Source organism: Nicotiana attenuata, unplaced genomic scaffold (assembly GCF_001879085.1).
Source record: "Nicotiana attenuata strain UT unplaced genomic scaffold, NIATTr2, whole genome shotgun sequence".
Classification (NCBI taxonomy): Eukaryota; Viridiplantae; Streptophyta; class Magnoliopsida; order Solanales; family Solanaceae; genus Nicotiana; species Nicotiana attenuata.
The window spans coordinates 32,278-51,147 of NW_017672944.1; the positions used below are offsets into that span (position 1 = coordinate 32,278).

The window sequence follows — 18,870 nt, forward strand, 5'->3', positions numbered from 1 at the left end:
TAAACATAGGTATAAACAATGTGGAACAAAACATAAGGTTACAGAAACATCTAAGATTAAGCATCAGATTTTTGTTCAACTGTTCAAATATAGTAAAGTTTGTGCAGTGCGTTAAGTGCCAAAATAAGTAACATATATACTTAAGTCGTGAGGTTTTGAAATTTAACTTTCATAGAATTAAGTTGCATGATCAAATTATAAATTAGTGGAGTATTCAACATTAAGAATGTTCTTTTCGAGACATGGAATTTTTAGAACTTAATAATTTAGGCGGAAGGCGTGTACATGCATTTTATAATGAAACAATTACTTGATAGGATAATAGTAGTGTGTATCAGACTATCCAGGGTTGGAATATGCTGCTTGCTATCCAGCAAAGTAAACAGCAGGACTTGTGCAGAAAAAGACTGAAAAGGGCAACAACAGAGAAGGCAAAATTAAGCAATGACAATTGCTCAAAAATGCCAAGCTGATCAATGGTAGCAGCCGACAGAGTTTGGTTAGTATTTCAGGTTGTCCTCTTTAAGGACCTGATTTGTGCTGCTGATGTCCCTTCTTTCGCACACCCTTTTATCTTTTAACAGCAAAAGTTGCAGATCCGATCAAGAACAGAGAGCTTGCTCCGCATTAGAACTTCAATTGGGTGACAACCTGGTTGGTGGGTTTACCATAAACAATACCCTCGGGAACAAGCCTCTTCCTTCCACGATCTCTACAACCAACATGGCAGATCACAACGCCTTGTTTGGCTTTGTAGGTCTGGTAACATGTACAATGGGTGGGAGCTGCGATACTCAGCACTTTACTCTAAGCAAGAACCTAATCACATCATACTGCTTCTTCCTCCATACCTCAGACACACAAGTATAGCCCCCACTGAATCATTTTGGGCGCAGAGGTCTCTCCACTCATTCCTGCCTTTCTCTCCCTCTAGGTTCAGCTATCAATTAGGTATACAGCTCATTATATTTACATTTATTTTACCACTTTTTACCTAAAAATTATACACCAATACGTTTCAAGAAAAAATAATTCTTAGAATAAAAAGAGTTCCAATGACTTCTCTTAATTTGACTCAAAATATCACCTTCCACCAACGATGGGAGCTAATAGCAGCGGTTCAACATTTTCAGACTTTACTTTCACAAATAAATAAGTTCTCCCCCTAATCCTTTTTTGTGAAGATTTCCTTTACTTTTTCCGTGTAACTCCTCCTCTCACTCCCTCCCCCTCCCCCCACCTCAAAGAAATCACAGTTCCACCACTTTGGTATTATTCTCTTCTTCCTAAAAGCCGGAGTTGGACATGTGAAACCTCCATTGGATCTTTGAAGTATAAAACCTAAGCTAGCTGAAGAAAAGCTCAAGTAAGGTGCATGATGGGTACAATTGTATAAACCCCTGAACATGGTAGCAACAAGAGTATACATCTTCCACTAGAATCCGGATTGTGAGATAATGGAGAGAGGAAGGTGTGTGAGTGGCCTAGGGATGGGATTTGACTGTAATTAACTGTCAAGTGACTGATGAACTCACATTCCCGTTCTGTATGTCTGGCAAAACAACAATAACAGCTATTCAAGGAAGAGGGAAACAGTAGAGAAATATACACGGAATCGAATGACCTTATCCTGAAACGGTACTCATTACAAGGTCCTTATGCGTAGATTTTCTTCTACGCATTCCCTTAATTTTGTCAAAATCATTATCCAGCTAATGAGTATCGGCAACAAGGTGGCATATCATGCAAAAAACATGAGATCAAAAACCAATACAATTATGGAAGGGAATCTTTTACAACTAGAGCTTTCTATCTATAATGGGAACTGGCAGCTATAGTCCCACATATTTTAAGCTATGTTTCCTCAGTGCACTATACATATTTTAAGCTGATAGATGTTTCCTCACTGCACTACCCGAATGATGAGCAAAGTACTTTTGCCTGAGTAGTACATATGGGTATCCAAAAAGTGACAGCAAATGTGCAGGCTTTGAGAAGGAAAGTATTTCATACCAAACTTGGTTGTTCTCGTCCAATGCTATGGAAAAACGTTCTTCACCAGCCTGCTCAAATAAGAGGTATCACAAACAGCGTCTATTGTGTAGTTACCACAATATAAAGGAGAATGATAGTAAGATGTGATGATAAACATAAATCTTTAAAAAGAATATAAAATTATTGTTTCTAATAAACATGACAGTATGTTAGACACTATGCCCCCTTTTTTTTTTTTTTTATTTGCACCGGGTGTCCGAGTCTCTAAGAGCCCCGACTAATCCCGGGGGTGCACAGGCCCTCGGCAAGGAGTTTTCCGGAAGTGCACCACGGTTAATTCAGGTTTTACCCAGTCCGATGGCCCTCAGAAATTGTTTGCACCCAGTGGGTTTCGAACTTGAGACCTTGAAAGGGAGCAAACCCCAAGGCTCAAGTCTATTGCCACCAGGCCAATCCCTGAGGGTTTAGACACTATGCCCCCTTCACGTTAACCTTTTGCAATGGGACACTTAGCAGCATATTATTGAAACGGAATCTTAATTCCTTAATGTTTGTTTTGCAACTATAGCTAGAGCGATTATCCAGATTCAGAGTGACACGAAACTAATTATATCATAGATAAAAAACCAAAACAATCGAAAGGTATATTGCAACAGCAGACAATTGCAACTAGGAGAGTAAACTGACCAGTAAATGTCCTTGCAGAGTTCCACTGCCAAAACTAAATGAGGCCACCCCCTTTTTCAAGTTCTTATTCTCATTGACATAAACCACCTGTAAAGGCATCATAAGCCACGGGAACAACTCCTTCACACAAACACAGAACTTTGTCCCACTTTGAATTGGAGCTTTTGGATCAACAAAAGCCCAATTCAACCCAAAGTGCCTGCAAAGTTGGTTTGTTACATAATCAGAATTTTCCTTTCTATGAGCATTGATTGCATTTTAGTGTTCGTGGACATAAAGACACCTAATTGAATTTACATACCTCCAACTTTGAAGAGCAGTCTTTCCCTTCTCAAAAGTCTCGACGCCTGAACCCACTAAAACACGTGCATAATTAACAGAGAAACCATCTTTTGCAAGCTCCTTGTCTTGCTTAAGTTGAATAGCAGGTTTTTCTGTAGCTCCTCTGAATTTATTATCATAGTTAAAGGAACCAGACCTGTTACACAGATGAAATGCTCAACAATAATGTCGACAATTAAAGCAATACAAAGGGAAATAAATAACAAAAAATTCTGGGCATTCGTTACTTGTTGATACATGCTTTCTGCTCTTCATGAGATGGACGACTCCAGCAAAGAAATACCATCAGTACTTAAATGTGTAAGCAATTCACTTAATTTTCTGCTAAAGAAAAAATACGAGCATCAAAAACCTTGAAACAGGAATACAGAAAGCATTTATTTATCAACAAAATGAGAGGATGAAAAGGAACAAAGGAGATTTTGAGTATGAGATCGCCGAAAACTTACCGGATAGCGTGAGATTCCGGCACCGGTGGTGAGATGATAGTGACAGTGAGCAGATAAAACTTGGAACTGGGATTGTGACGTTGTGTTCCAGATTGGGAATTCTGATTAGGGAGATTTTTCTTTCCTAATTTTTGCGTTTTGAAACTTAAAAAGAAAAAAAAAATACAGATTACAAACAATGATTTTCTTTTCTAATTTCTTAAATCTACTACTACAATATTTATTTCTCTAGCCGTGGGAACTAATGAAACTGTTTCTTTATCCTGTCACGCTAGGGTTAAGATATGCATATCATAATTCACAGTTTTCGCTCATACCCTATATTTTCGCCCATAAAATTATTATATATATATATATATATATATATATATAAATAATACATTTTAAACCCATTAAATTAAATGAGATATGGTAGAATTGTGAATCTGAACCCATAATGTTCAAATCCTGAATTTGTCTATGCTTCACAGACTTCATTTGTGAAAATTCATTGAATTTGTTATTGTTGTACTTCTATACTTATTTGTTTCATTAGTTATCTAATAAGATTACTGTATTTGTATATTTATCGGACATGAATTCAGGTTAGTCCATGAATGTCTCCAATTTTATTCAATTGGAAATATTGTGTTCGATTTGAGAAAGTTGAAATAGCTGTTAATTTAATAGAACATTATATGTTGCAAAATCATAAAAGTGAAAACTAATTGATGAAGAAATTTGTTGAGATGGCTAATTTTACAAAAGTGACTACATACTTGTAAAGTGGCTAGTTAGTTAATTTGTTAGATAGGCTATTTTTGTTAATTCATTTCAGTTAGGATATTTTGTATATATTGACGTTACAGATGTAAGAAAGGTCGGTTGGCCAATTCTAGATTCTTCTCTCTTCTCTCTCTTCGTCAAGAAACTCTGTCTCTCTCCGACCTCTATTGTAGCTCACCTCGAGCTTGATTGAGGTGAGCACCTGAGTTTTACATGGTATCAGAGCCTGGTCATCCCACTACGATCATCTCTCTTGTTATATTACTCTCTTCAGTTAGTGGTGGGCATAAAATCCGAAACACCGAATTCCGAACCGAAACGAATTAATTTGGTGTTTCGGTATTTCGGTTTATTTCGGTACAGAAATTTTGGTATTTCGGTAATTCGGTTCGGTATACGGTAACGGGTTTTTGATATTTCGGTATATATGCCGAAATACCGAAATACGGTATTGCATTCTTACCTCCATTAGCTTTTCCACTAAAATCATTTAAAGATTTCAATGACTTCTCTACTTTAAGTTGATGATCTTTACCAGTTAGTTCTTCTATCTCATTCGAAGATGAAGCTCCTGTGCCATTATGGAGCTTCTTGAAGTAAGAATCTAAGGCTCTCAGTTGGTTCTCCTGATTGTTCAATGCAAATTTCACTGTCCAAAATATTCTTCTCTGAGAACTATGTAAAAGCCGGGATTCGAAAAGGTGAATTCTTGTCTTCTCCCTATATAACTGGTTGTGGAATGCATCCCCTGCTATGAACTCTTTCCAATAATACCATAGTGCATACCATTATATCTTTTTCAGCAAAATATTGGTTCCTTAAGGTAATGCATGGTTATTCTTGCTAGTGACCTTAGATATATTTTTATGAACTGAGAAAATGTCAACCTTTCTTGTACATAAACTTCTGCATCCAAAGAATATTTGTATCAGAACCAAATGCACTTTTATTTTGTATGATATCAACGAATTGTATGAACTACAAAGTTTATGGAAGTACACCCCACAATTTACTAAGCCTCAGTGGCTTCTCTACTTCAGAATTAGCTACTTCATTGGCATAAAAGATACTTTATCAACATGTCGAATCGTCTTCTGGTGATATTGTATTGGCTGGTTGATTATCTTTGAATAGTTGAATCAGAGATCTCTTCAAACAAAACTTGGAGATAGTAAAGATTTGGTTTAAACCGAAACCGTACTGAACCAAAATAAGAAATACCGAACCGTGCCGAAATATTTTGGTACGGTACTTGGTATACACAATTGATAAACCGAATACCGAAATACCGAACCGAAATTCTTAAATACTGAACTGAAGTACAGAATGCCCACCCCTATCTTCAGTTCATCGTTTCTTTGATTTAGCCTTATTTTTGTTCGATCTCTGAAGTCTGTTCGATTTGCCCTAATTTGAGTGCATAATCAAAGGCTTCTTCTGAAATACTAGCATAGCTAGCTTCAACTTCTCATGGTTGTAAACGATTTGAACGACATAGATACTATAGCAGTGAATGTAGGAATTCAAGGAAATTCTGGAATTGATGCGATCCTTTGTACCTACACCCGTCAGACAACCCTGGTGCTATGCTTGTGTCAATTCCTTTCAGCGAAGTTGGCTATCGATCATGGAGGCGTAGTGTATTGCGAGGACTCTCAGTCAAAAATAAACTAGGGTTCATAAATGGTGAATGCAAGCGCCCAGATCCCTAGTCGCCCACATTCCGTCAGTGGGAGTGATGTGATGATATGGTAACCTCCTGGATCCTCAATTCTCTCTCGAAAAAAATTGCGGATAGTGTTGAATACGCAAATGATGCTGTGGAGTTATGGATTGAGTTAGAGTATCGATACGAGCAAACAAATGGAGCTAGATTATATCAAATTCAGAAGGAAATCAATGATACATCCCAGGGGACCCTTGATATCACCAGCTACTACACTAAACTGAAAAAGCTTTGGGAGGAATTGAGTACTTTGAGCAAGAGATCCCAGTGCAGCTGAAACTGTACTTGTGCTGCCAAGGAAAACCTCTACAAAGCCGAACAAGATAGGCGACTAATTCAGTTCCTTATGGGTTTGAATGGGACATACACTGTGATTCGAGGAAGCATCCTGATGATGTATCCATTGCCTACTTTTGGCCCTAGCCTTTTCTTTGCTGATACAAGACGAGAAGTAGAGAGAAATCAAGCCAAATACTCCATTGTTTATCGACTCCACATCACTGAATGCCACCGGTTCTAGGTCAAATGCCTATAGGACCAATTACTCACCTAACAGTGGTAGTTACAGTGGCTATGGTAGGGGAAGACCCATGTGTGACTACTGCAAAAAGCCCGGTCACATTAAGACAAGTGTTACAAATTACATAGCTATCCTGATAATTCTGGGCACTCATGCAATCAGAATCACAATCCTAATCAAGGCTTTAATCAGGGCCAAGGTTTTAATCGAGGTCAGAATTTCAATAGAGGAAAAAGGGTGGCGGCCAATGTTCACAATGACACACCTTGTAACAAGGTAGAGGAAGCCACTGGCTTGGATGAAGATCAAAATATCAGCCTGTCAAAAGAGCAATATGGACATCATGAGCCTGTTGCAACACTTCCACGCTGGGAATGGAGCAGAACATATGAATGCTGGCAATTCCACCAATGGAGCTGTGAACTTTGCAGGTATAGTAGTCTGTACCTCCTTTATTGATTTTGGTAAATTGTCCTGCGAGTGTTTCAAAAACAAGACTGACCCCTGGATATTAGACTCAGGAGCCTCAAATCATATGACTTTTAATAAATCGCTCCTTACCAATATTGTGAAACTACCTTACCCTCTTCTAGTTGTCCTCCCAAATGGCTATAAAGTAAAGGTAATAGAAATTGCTAGAGCAACACTTGTGCCTGATATCATCTTGCATAGAGTAACGTTTATACCCTTTTTTAAATACAATCTGATTTCCATTCACTGTCTAGCCAATTTAAATCCCAAAAGTATAGTAGCCTTTACTGATCACCTTTGCATTCTGCAGGCCCCTTCAATGAAGAGGCATCTGGAGATTGGTAAGGCCCATGATAGTCAGTACTGTCTTTGTCCAAAGTGTATGAGGAACAGGTATACAACTTCTGTAGTCAATAATTCAGCTTCTTTCTTTAATGATAGGATTCACTACACACACAATTCACACTGTCATGGTCATTCATTTGTACATAGTCCAATTTCAACAAATAAGTGTGTATCCCTTCCCCTTGTAAATAGTTCAAGTCCAAGCAATAAAAATCAGAGTTCTATTTTTGTTTTGAATTCTTGTACATTACTGGTTATGATTTGAACATTTTGTTGCACAGTAGATTAGGGCATGTACCCTTTGTTAAAATGAGAGGAATCTCCTCTATCCATGTCCCCTTCCCATCGAAACAACCCTTCCTCTGTTTCATTTGTCCAATGGCTAGACAAGGGAGATTGCCATCCCTCAGAAGATCAACTTCACAACTGAAATTTTCCAATTACTCGACATAGATATATGGGGACCTTATCATATAATAATACATGATAATTACAAATATTTCCTTATAATGCTAGATGATTACAATAGGTGCACCTGGACCAACCTTCTAACTTGCAAAAGCAATACCTTACAAGTTATAAAAACATTTGTCTCCATGGTTGAGACTTAATTCAACACCAAAATCAAAACTATCAGATCTGACAATGGTTCAGAATTTACTAGTACAGAGGCAAACCTATTTTTCAATCTAAAGGTATCATTCATCAAAGGAGTTGCCCCTACACACCACAACATAATGGTATAGTAGAAAGAAAACATAAATACCTCTTGGAAACTGCAAGAGCCTTTTTATTCCAATCAAAATTGCCTGTGAAGTTCTGGGGTGAATGTGTTTTGTGTGCAACCTACATCATAAATAGACTACCCTCTTCTCATAGTCACCCTAAGTCCCCATTTGAACTACTTTACAAAAGAAAACCAACATACTCCCACATGAAAAGTTTTGGGTGTCTGTGTTATCCTTCTGTGCCTAAGGTGCATAGGGACAAATTTGAACCTAGAACATCACCACATGTATTCATTGGTTATCCCTGTGGAGTCAAAGGGTACAAGGTCCTAAGTCTTGCCAGTAAAAAGATACATATCTCCAGGGATGTTGTCTTCATTGAAAGTGTATTTCCATTTACTCTAACATCTAAAACTGCATATTTCCCCTCTGACTTCAACAATCCTATTCCCTTCATTGATTATTCTCCTCAGAATGATATACATCTCTATGTTAGTGATAATGGCACAAGTATTGCACACAACCAACCTTCAAAACATGATATTCCTTTAACACCTACCAGACCTTCCATGTCATCTAAACATTCTCCCTCCTTACCAAAATTTGACACACCACAATCTTCAAACCACAACACATCACCTGTTGTGGATCAACCAGACCAGACCTCCATTACCCTAAGGAAATCACATAGACCTCTCAAAATACCGCTATATTTACAAGATTACCTACACTCACTTCCAAAATTAAAGTCAACATCCCCTGCTAATCACTGTAACTCAGCTACACCATTCTTTCTTAATGTTGCATTTTCCAAGAGTCATCATATTTCTCCTGATACTCTGATTCCAAAAAGTCAAAGTCTTGTAAGGGATATTTGTAGTGATAGTGAACCTTTATCATATGAGGAGCCAGCTACGAATCTTGCCTGGCAATCAGCTATGAACCAAGAATTTGAAGCACTATATACCAACCATACTTGGGACCTAGTTCCCCTACCTAATGGGAAGAATACAATAGGATGTAAATGGGTATATAAAATAAAACACAAAGCATATGAGAGTGTAGAAAGACTCAAAGCTAGGTTAGTTGTGAAAGGGTATACTCAACAAGCAGGTATTGACTATGCAGAGACATTCTCTCCTGTAGTTAAGATGACTATTGTGAGGTCTCTGATAGTTGTTGCTGTGAACAAAGGGTGGCACATGTCCCAATTGGATGTGAATAATGCCTTCCTACATGGTGACCTAAATGAAGAAGTCTACATGGAGGTTCCTCAAGGCCTGGCAGTAGACAACTCAGAGTTGGTTTGCAACTCAACAAGTCACTTTATGGGCTGAAACAAGCCAGTAGGCAATGGTATGCCAAGCTCACCGAAGCCTTATGTTCAAGGGGTTATGCACACTTATGTATGACTACTATTTATTTTACAAGAAAACTGAAAACTCAACTGTATATATAGCAGTGTATGTAGATGACATTGTGGTGACAGGCATTGACACAATAGAGATTGAAGAATTGAAAACTTTCCTGAATGACAGCTTCAAGATAAAAGATTTGGGTAGGTTACACTATTTTCTGGGACTAGAAGTTCTTTACAAAGCTGATGGTGTGATAATATCTCGGAGGAAGTTCACTCTTGACTTTCTCAAAGAATATCAGTGCATGGATCACAATAGCTTTGCTTCACCACTGGATCCAACAATCAAACTCAGAGCAAAGGAAGGAGAGGTTGTGACTGATCCTACCTACTATAGAAAATTAGTAGGAAAGCTTAACTTCCTCACAAACACTAGATTGGATATAGCCTACAATGAACAGAATCTGAGCCAGTTCATGGATGACCCTAGACAACCTCACTTGTAAGCAGTTTTTCATCTTCTTAGATATTTGAAGGGGGACCCAACTCTGGGAATTTTCCTATCCAAGGATGCAGATTATACTATCAAGGCCTACTATGATTCTGACTGGGCTGCATGCCCAGATTCCCGGAAATCTGTGAGTGGGTACCTTATACTCCTAGGAAGCAGCCCTGTCAGCTGGAAATCGAAGAAGCAAGACACCATTTCATTGTCCTCTGCAGAAGCTGAGTATAGAGCTCTAAGGAAGGTAGTGGGGGAATTGGTGGCTTAGTGGGCTGCTTGAGGAGCTCACAGTTCCTTTCCCTAAACCCATTACAGTATTTTGTGACAACCAATCTGCCATGCACATAGCAAGAAACCCAGTGTCCCATGAAAGAACCAAACACATAGAGGTGGACTGTCACTTTGTCAGAAGCAAGCTACAAGAAGGGCTGATTTCATTGCAATATGTGGGAACTACAGACCAACTTGCAGATGTTTTAACTAAAGCATTAACGGGAGTCAAGCATCCAACAGTTTTGTACAAGTTGGCAGTGTTTGCTACACCACCAACTTGAGGGGGGTGTTGAGATGGCTAATTATGCAAAAGTGACTACATACTTGTAAAGTGGCTAGTTAGTTAATTTGTTAGATAGGCTATTTTTGTTAATTCATTTTAGTTAGGATATTTTGTATATATTGATGCTACAGATGTAAGAAAGGTCGGTTGGCCCATTCTAGATTCTTCTCTCTTCTCTCTCTTCATCATGCAAGCTCTATCTCTTAAGGGAAAGTAAAGTAAAAATTGCACGGGGCGCCCTATTTCGGCGCTCCTTTTTAACCTGTAGCCGCTTTGTCTTTCTGTTTGCACCCGTACCCACTTTTTAAAAAACTTCAGCTTCCCTTTCTCCTCCCCTTCTCCTTCTTCATTTTCTCATTGTCTGGAAACACAACTCCGTGAGGACTGAGGAATGATATAGTCATACCATTGATCAGAAAAAGGCACCAATTTTTATCCAACAAAAAAACAGCAACACGAAAATCAAATATGTTGTAATATAGATAAAACATAGAAACCGTAAAGAAAATGGAGAAACTGATCATCAGCGATCAGAGATTCAAATGTTAAAAAAAAAAGTTTTCGAAAACGAAAAAACATAACAACAAAGCATTTATTTTGCAATAAAAACAGAACGCAAAATCGGATGCATTAGATGATCACAATACAGTTAATTAGATGTAACTGTATCTTCTTGGTGTCCTGAGCTGAAGTTAATTAGACAAAAACTTCAGCTCTATAGCTGAAGTTTTTCAGTTACAACACAAAAACTTCAGCTCTAGAGCTAAGTTTTCTAGTTACAACATAGAAACTTCAGCTCTAGAGCTGAAGTTTTCCGGTTACTAAACAAAAACTTATAAAATAAAACTTCAGCTCTAGAGCTGAAGTTCGCGAGTTACAAAACAAAAACTTCAGCTCTAGAGCTGAAGTTCAGGCCCGACTACTAAAATGCTGAAGTTTTGTGTGATTGCCTTTGCTACTTCAGCCCCGTGTGCTGAAGTTATGCGAAAAAGCGGGTACGCTTGCAATTTTTTTTGCAAAGCGGGCACAGGTTAAAATGTGGCACAAAAAGTGGGTATAGATGCAAATGCCCCGAAAGTAAAGACTTTAAAAAAAGTACTCCTAGCATTTAATGTATGGCTTTTTATGGAGTAACATTTATTCAGTCAATATTCTGTAAAAATTATCAAATCACCGTTTTCTTAGCTAGCGTTTGGCCATAGATCCCAAATTTATTTTGAAAAATCTGATTTGGGTAAGTTTGGTTTGAAGATGAAAATGTGTTTGGACATACGATTTCAAAACATATTTTTCAACTTTATTTTGGGAAAACATGTTTATAATTCCCAAGTTTTGGAAATTTGGAGCTGAATTTGAGATTTCAAATATGTGATTTGAGTTTTGGCCAAAATGTGGGTCAAATTTATGGCCAAACATGAGATTTGAAAATAAATTTCAAATTAAATTTGGGAAAATGTATGGCCAAACAGGGGCTTAGTGTTGTAGGAAAAAAGGGAATACCGTGTTTGCAGAAACATAGGAAAAGAGGATATCTTTTGCAGAAACGAAAGAAACCTCATGCGTACAGTCTCTACTGATCTTTTCTAGCTTTTTATTGTATAGTGTATACTCCTTTTCCGTGTAAATAACGTATAAAAAGGTTTCCTTGACATTTTAATTTATTCTAACATTAGGAAGTCCAATCTATATCACATGAACTTTATTTTCGGTCAATATGATGTGGCGTATTTGTTACGTATAAGATGTTTTCTTATTTGAGTTATAGTACTTGACAATGAAGCCAATTTTGTGGACACTGATAATGTTTGGCAATTTCCATCCTCCAGAAACAAATGTCACCCATTGGTCTTCATGGGATGTAAGAAGTAAGGAACCCCTTGCTTTCTATTTACTCCTTTATGTCCCAAAATCAAATAATTTATAAAAAAAGTTGCTCAAACCATTACGTGCTTTCTGCTATTAGTATGTATATGTATTAATGCTAACCAATATTTCATATACACAACAGTGCACTAACTGGCGGCTTTCCAAAAAGTTTCATTTCCCACCATGCCAATGTAATGGAAACCTTTTATAAATGATGAAAAATATGAGAATTTACATTCATTAGAAATTTTTTACTAAAGGTGGGTCATCTATTTACTTACTGAGCTTAATTATGCATACAAGCTTCTACAGATATCCATTTCAATTTCTTGAATTATTCAGCAACTCTGGATACTACACAGATTTCAAATCATGAGAAGAACGTAATGCCACAAAAATCTCAAAAAAAAAAAAAAAAAAAAAAAAAGACAGAAGAAGTGAGGAAGAGATTGAGGAAAGGAAGAGGAAAGAAGAGAGGAAACCAAATAGGAGTAGCAGAGAGGAAGAAAAGATGACTGATGAGTGTAAGGAATTTGTTAGTAAGGGGTATTGTTGGAATTAGGAAATATTATAAGGGATAAAAAGGTAAAATTATTGGTCAAAAAGTACCCCCAACTTATTATTTTTTTTTGCTTATTTTGGACCTTTTGGCTTAAAACCACTTTTTTTGACTTTACCAAACACCCAAATAAGTTAAAAAGACCCATCCAAACACCCTCTAAAACCACATACCATCACCCAATTTTCTGATGCTAACTCCATTGTTAAGCAAATCTTTAGGCTCATTTCTTGGCATATCACCAACTTTTTCCTGAAGATGAATGAGAGGACCAAGAGGAAATCTCAGCTGTATTCTTGGCCCATATGGGCTGACCTTCCTGATGAGCTACTTGTCAAGATTTGCAAATGCCTCAAATACTCATTTCAAGTTGGCCATTTTCGTGCTGTTTGTACCTCTTGGAGATCCGCAGTTCCACGTCCCCCTTGTAAGAAACCCTCGACTGGATCTGCAGCAATCACGACTGAACCCTCTAAGAAACCTCATAGAAAATACATCAGAAGATTGGTTTACCGGCTTGAACTTCAACAACTTCCACCTTCATCTTCATCTTCATCTTCATCTTCATCTTCATCATCACCACCCACCAGCTATTTGATAGCCGTAGAGGAACACTTTGGCGAAGACAGCCAAAGCCAACGTCTTCGCCTCTTGAACCCAATCACTGGAACTCCTATATCCTCAACACCATCAAATTTCCCTAAAGAGATTCATTTGAACAAATTCCGTGTCTCTGTACTGCATAAATCTAACCTCTTTTGGCACAATAACGATTATCGTTCCAATAAAGCTGTTTGTCTTTCTGCACGCAGCCGAACCTGCAATGGACGAAATGGAAAAGCGGTTGCTATTCTTACCAAGAGCGGGAAATTGTGTTTATTCACACGTGAACCAAGAGTGAATGTAGTATTAAATGAATTGATGGACCGTCCTCTTCCAAACCACAATCTGGACAAGCCTGTTTATCACGACGTGGTGAAGTACAAGGACAAATGGTGCGCTGTTGACCAATACGGTTGTGGGGTTATAGTTGATTCTTCTTTGAACGTGACCCTAGTTACAAATCCTCTGTTTCTCCCAACCAGGGATGATTTTTTTGGTAACCACAAGTCATACTTGGTGAGGTCATCAAGGGATACAGATCTATTTCTAGTGGACAGATACTTGGATAAATCCTCGGTGCAAACAAAATACGAACAATATTGTACATCTGATGTTACAAAGGAAGCAGTTTATGACATGGCAGTTAGATTCAGAGTGTATAAACTTGATGAGGAGGAGCATAGTTGGAGGAAGGTTACAAGCTTGGATGACCAAGTCATATGTAGGAGATGATGCATCTTTTTGGTCTTACTGTGTGTCTGCTAAAGATTTTCCAGGATGTAGAGGAAATATGATTTTCTTCACAGATCAATTCAGGAGAGCTGAGAATGGAGATTTTCATGATTTTTGGGATGAGCTAAAACATGAGAATGGCTACTCACTTGGGGGATTTCATATGGAGGATGCATTTCTTGGGCCAATGGCATGTTTCCCTGGTTACACTGATTTTTTCTGGCCACCTCCTAATTGGCTCAGCTGAGATTTCCTCTTCTAGCGCCATGGTTAAATTCTACTCTTATGATCCATTTTATGTGTTAGATTGAATCTTGAAAAGTGAAAAATATGTTGTATGTTCAGAGCACTACTTATGCAATTGTCTAGACAAAACTCATTCTAGTTTAATTGAGTATTTAATGCGTTTTAGTCTCATAATTAGCAAGCTCTGAGGTCCAATAGAGTAAAGTATATGAACTGAGATTAAGGGCCTCGAGCATTGAGTTGTTACTTGAATCTTGATAGTTGCTACGTTATAGAAGTGTATTTTCTCAACATGTTACGTTTCTGCTCTTCCCATTTGCAATTTTGACCATTGGCCTCCCATACCCAAAAGAAAGTTAAACCAGGGAAAAAGGTTCGGCCCTAACTGATCTATAAAACAAGGTTTTGGTTTAGCTCCTCTGCATCTGCTCGCATAATTAAAGGAACCAGACCTGTCCTGAACAAAAATGAGAACAGTGATTTCCACATTATAGACAACAACAACAAACTCAGTGTAATCCCATAAGTAGGATCTGAGAAGATTGGTGTATACGCAGACCTTATCCCTACATTGAAAAGGTAGAGAATTCCACCTTACAGACCAAAAAATGAGAACTAGCTTGCATTTCAAATGCATTTGTGGTTTAACCCAACCACTTAGGGATCGTTGGGATAAAAATTTAGTATCGCCTTATTCCTTGTTTGGTTACTAATTTTGGGATAATTTATTCCAGAATTAAAAATAGTACCGGAATAATTTATACATGCACGAGGAGGAATACTAGTTCCAGGATAAAATAGTAAAATTGACAATCTCATGATTAATACAACATACCAAACATTTAATAGAAATAATATCAGGATAAGTAATCCCAACACATCTAATCCCAGCATAACTAATCACGTGATATCTTTGTCTTCAAACCAGACACCCTTACTTTCTTGTTTAGTTTTCTTGAAAACGAAGTGATACTCTTCCCTCATAAAGAAAATCAGATGGGATGGGTCATTGGACAAGAATGCAGAGTATGAATGGACTTTCACAAAAAAGCTAGTGTTAAGCTGCAGGCTTCGAAAGTTTCATGTCTCTATTCCTTCTTTGCATAATGCTTAGTGCTTTAATGCCCCAGAATAAGAGTGGACGAAAAGCGTGTCCTATCCCTAATCCAACTCCATTCTTTTACTTCTCTCACCAAACTCATTAGTGTTCACATGTTTCTAACTATTATAATACCTATAAGAAACAAACTAAAATTCAAAGCTAGTATACTAAGAAGAACTAAGATACTCTAAACTTTCACAAAATGTTACTCTCGTGCTACTTGTACGACTTGGAGATCCGCAGCTCCATCCCGGAAGAGTAGGTTCACAACTATATCAAATTCTCCAACTAGACATTTTGAAGCATATAGCAATCAATTTCAATCCGAAAGGACATTAGTTTACTTTTAATCTAGTAGAAGATGAATTTATTTCAACACCTTTTCGACAATAATCAAAGCTCTTAATAATATGTGTATATATATGACTGGCATATATCATTTCGATTAAGGTCTGAATAAAAAAAATTATCTTCTGTTTACAACTCGAAACTATGCTTCCATAGCTTTCCCCACATTTTCACAAAAATTTAACATATTTGACGTGTTTTATATTGCACGATTCTTTCTTCGTTTTGTATGACGCCACAGATCCACCCACAAATGTAGCTATCCAATCCACCCACCTAGCCAGAATAAGACATTTGATCTGCTAATCATGGGACGAGGTGAAGCACTAGATACGCTTGAATAAATTAATGTCTAGTCTTTTGGTCCTTGTGTGTTTACAATGTACTAGTAATTTTATTTTGTTAATCAGCCACATCACAAATATTCTTTCTCCATTAAGAATATTCATCTTGGATAAGAGAACACCCCAGACCCGAATTACAAATCACAAAATATGCAGCAGGATTTTCATCTTGGAAATCATCAATACTTTCTTAGTTGATGACTCTATCATCCTTCTTTCCTCTATATAACAAGGGGAAAAACAAAAAACAAAGGGCTTGCTAGTTGCTAACCTATACCTAATTTTGTAGTATATACAGACAAAACAAAGGCTCCTAAAGTGGTTGGAAAGAAGAAAAAAACAAAAGGTTTCTACATATCCAAACTATGAAAACAAAACGAGTGCAAAGGCACTATTCGTCTATGAGATGCATCTCATAGAGTACATTGACACAGGAGAGTCTACTGCAGGCGCACCATAGACCCTCGCATGATCACTCTCCAAACCATAATCCATCATCGGACGGTACTCAAGATCTTCATCATGATCAAACACAAATTCAGGCATCTCAATCTCATTCCTCCTTACATGTTCCCACAGATAGTCCACCCTGTTCACATACCTCAATTTCCCATACAACCTGCACAAACACCCAATCAAAACCCGGACCATATCCATTTTCTAAGTAATCAAAAATTGATTTTTTTCTGAATTAAAAAATTAAGATGCGCCTAATTCATATGAATTGACAATCTTACCCTCCGCTGAAGATGAAGCGACCAAAAGTGGCAAGGAAGAGCCTAGCTTGAAGGCCAGGGTGAAGAAAGTAAACAGCCTCCAGATTCTCTCGGACTTTAACCGGAATCGCATCGTAGAAGGATCGTAAAGCTGATACTCCAGGAAAGTTCTCGCTTTTCTCCACATCGGTGTGAACATACACCACGGCAAACGGCCGTTTCTCAAGTTCTGGAAAGATCTTCTCCGTTAAATACTTCTTCACCACTTCAACACTCAGATTCCTAGCTGATTAGCCCCAAAACAAAAACAAAATCGATATTTTAGTCCAAAAATTCAACAGGAAAAATCAGGAAAATGAAATATAAAGGATCTTTAAAATTTATGTACCAGGAAAGAATTTGCCGATGATGCGCAAGGTTTTCCGGCCACGTTTATCTCTGCCTTGGATCTTGAAGATTTCGAGTTTCTCAATAAGCTGTTCTTGTTCAACTTCTGAAAACATGGTTATCGAATTTCGGATAACTTGCAAAACGCAACGTCAAGATGAGGAGGAAGCTGAAGGAGAAAATTAAGGCTTTATATAGTGATGACGAGGAAGAAGAAGATGGGCGGTGGCTTTAAAGGGAAGGTAAAGAGAAATGTTATCCATTTTGGAGGGGTGGGAGGAGAGGAATATTAGGGGAATATTCGTAAGAATCTTCGGTTTTGAAGGTGGGACCTAATTTGTTTCCTTGTGTTATTACTAAGACACTCCCCCGTGATCTACTGGATCACTCGTGGGACCCTTTCTTTTGGATCAAGGATCAATTATATGAGCCTTCATCTTTACTTTCACAGCAGATCTGGACCCGATATATTATCTTTCTTCTTTTTCTTTTCTTTTTCTTTTACCCCTACATAGCCTTAAAAAAATAAAATAATAATAAGATAGCCAGGAGAATGTTTTACCTGCCAGTAGCCAGCTAGCCTTGTTTGGTTAGACTTATCATAATAGGAGAAAATTAATACTAATTCTGTATTATTTGGTTAATACAGTATCTGATTGATATTCTTAATTCTAGTATTAATAATCCTAGTATTATCAGTGCAACAATTCTCATATTATCTTATATTGAATTTGATATGAAATAATAATGCACACGCATGTATTTGTCAAATAACATAAAAATTAGACATCGCTTAAGATAGGAGAAAGAAGAGTGTATTGTTTGACCCAAAAAACATAAACTTTTGGTTAAACTATTTAATTTTATGTGATGTTGTGTTAAACTTGGTTAATGATAATATCTCTAGATTTAGAACTTGTCAGTGTGGATAACATAAGATAAAGTAAGTGGAAAACTAAAAGAAATGCACTTCTAATATTCCAAAAGATGTGAGTAATTGTAACGACCCGGCCGGTCGTTTTTGGAATTTACGCCCCGATCCCCTATTAACTGTTTCCCCTAAGTTTATTTCTGCTATTTCGATTTGCCGGGATATTCGATTTTGAGTTCGGAGAGTTTTGGGACACTTAGTCCCTAAATGAGAGCTTAAGTGTTGGAAAGTTGACCGTAGTCGGAACAGTGTGAAGACGTTTTTGAAATGGAAATCCGATGGTTCTGTTAGCTCCGTTAGGTGATTAGGGTTTAGGCGCGTGTTCGGATTGTGTTTTGGAGGTCCGTAGCTAATTTAGGCTTGAAATGCCGAAAGGTCGAATTTTGAAGTTTCCGGTTCGATAGTGAGATTTTGATCCGAGTGTCGGAATGGAATTTCGAGAGTTGCAGTAGTTCTGTTGTGTCATTTGGGATGTGTGTGCAAAATTTCAGGTCATTCGGACGTGGTTTGGTTGGATTTTTGATCAAAAGCGGAATTCGAAAGATTTTAGAAACTTAGGCTTGAATCCGATGTGTTTTGGTTATTTTGAT

The 18,870-nt window shown here is 37.6% G+C and overlaps 3 protein-coding genes across 3 annotated transcripts; 1 reads left to right on the top strand and 2 right to left on the bottom strand.

Annotated features, from left to right (window-relative positions):
- Window positions 1–1,606: 1,606 nt before the first annotated feature.
- Window positions 1,607–3,667, bottom strand: LOC109215001 (UPF0548 protein At2g17695). The gene is made up of 5 exons (XM_019378998.1): window positions 3,474–3,667; window positions 3,252–3,345; window positions 2,984–3,160; window positions 2,683–2,881; window positions 1,607–2,063 (listed from the first exon to the last, which is right to left on the bottom strand). The coding sequence occupies exons 2-5, from the start codon at window positions 3,308–3,310 to the stop codon at window positions 1,884–1,886; spliced, it is 615 nt and encodes a 204-aa protein (XP_019234543.1). The 5' UTR covers window positions 3,311–3,345; window positions 3,474–3,667; the 3' UTR covers window positions 1,607–1,883.
- A 9,462-nt stretch (window positions 3,668–13,129) lies between these two features.
- LOC109214999 (F-box protein SKIP23-like) lies at window positions 13,130–14,453 on the top strand. Its single transcript, XM_019378995.1, has 2 exons — window positions 13,130–14,195; window positions 14,242–14,453. The coding sequence occupies exons 1-2, from the start codon at window positions 13,130–13,132 to the stop codon at window positions 14,451–14,453; spliced, it is 1,278 nt and encodes a 425-aa protein (XP_019234540.1).
- Window positions 14,454–16,274: 1,821 nt separating this feature from the next.
- Window positions 16,275–17,588, bottom strand: LOC109215000 (ganglioside-induced differentiation-associated protein 2-like). Its single transcript, XM_019378997.1, has 3 exons — window positions 17,351–17,588; window positions 16,984–17,248; window positions 16,275–16,865 (listed from the first exon to the last, which is right to left on the bottom strand). Exons 1-3 carry the CDS (start codon window positions 17,463–17,465, stop codon window positions 16,646–16,648), a joined length of 600 nt encoding a protein of 199 aa, XP_019234542.1. The 5' UTR covers window positions 17,466–17,588; the 3' UTR covers window positions 16,275–16,645.
- Between the last annotated feature and the right edge of the window lie 1,282 nt (window positions 17,589–18,870).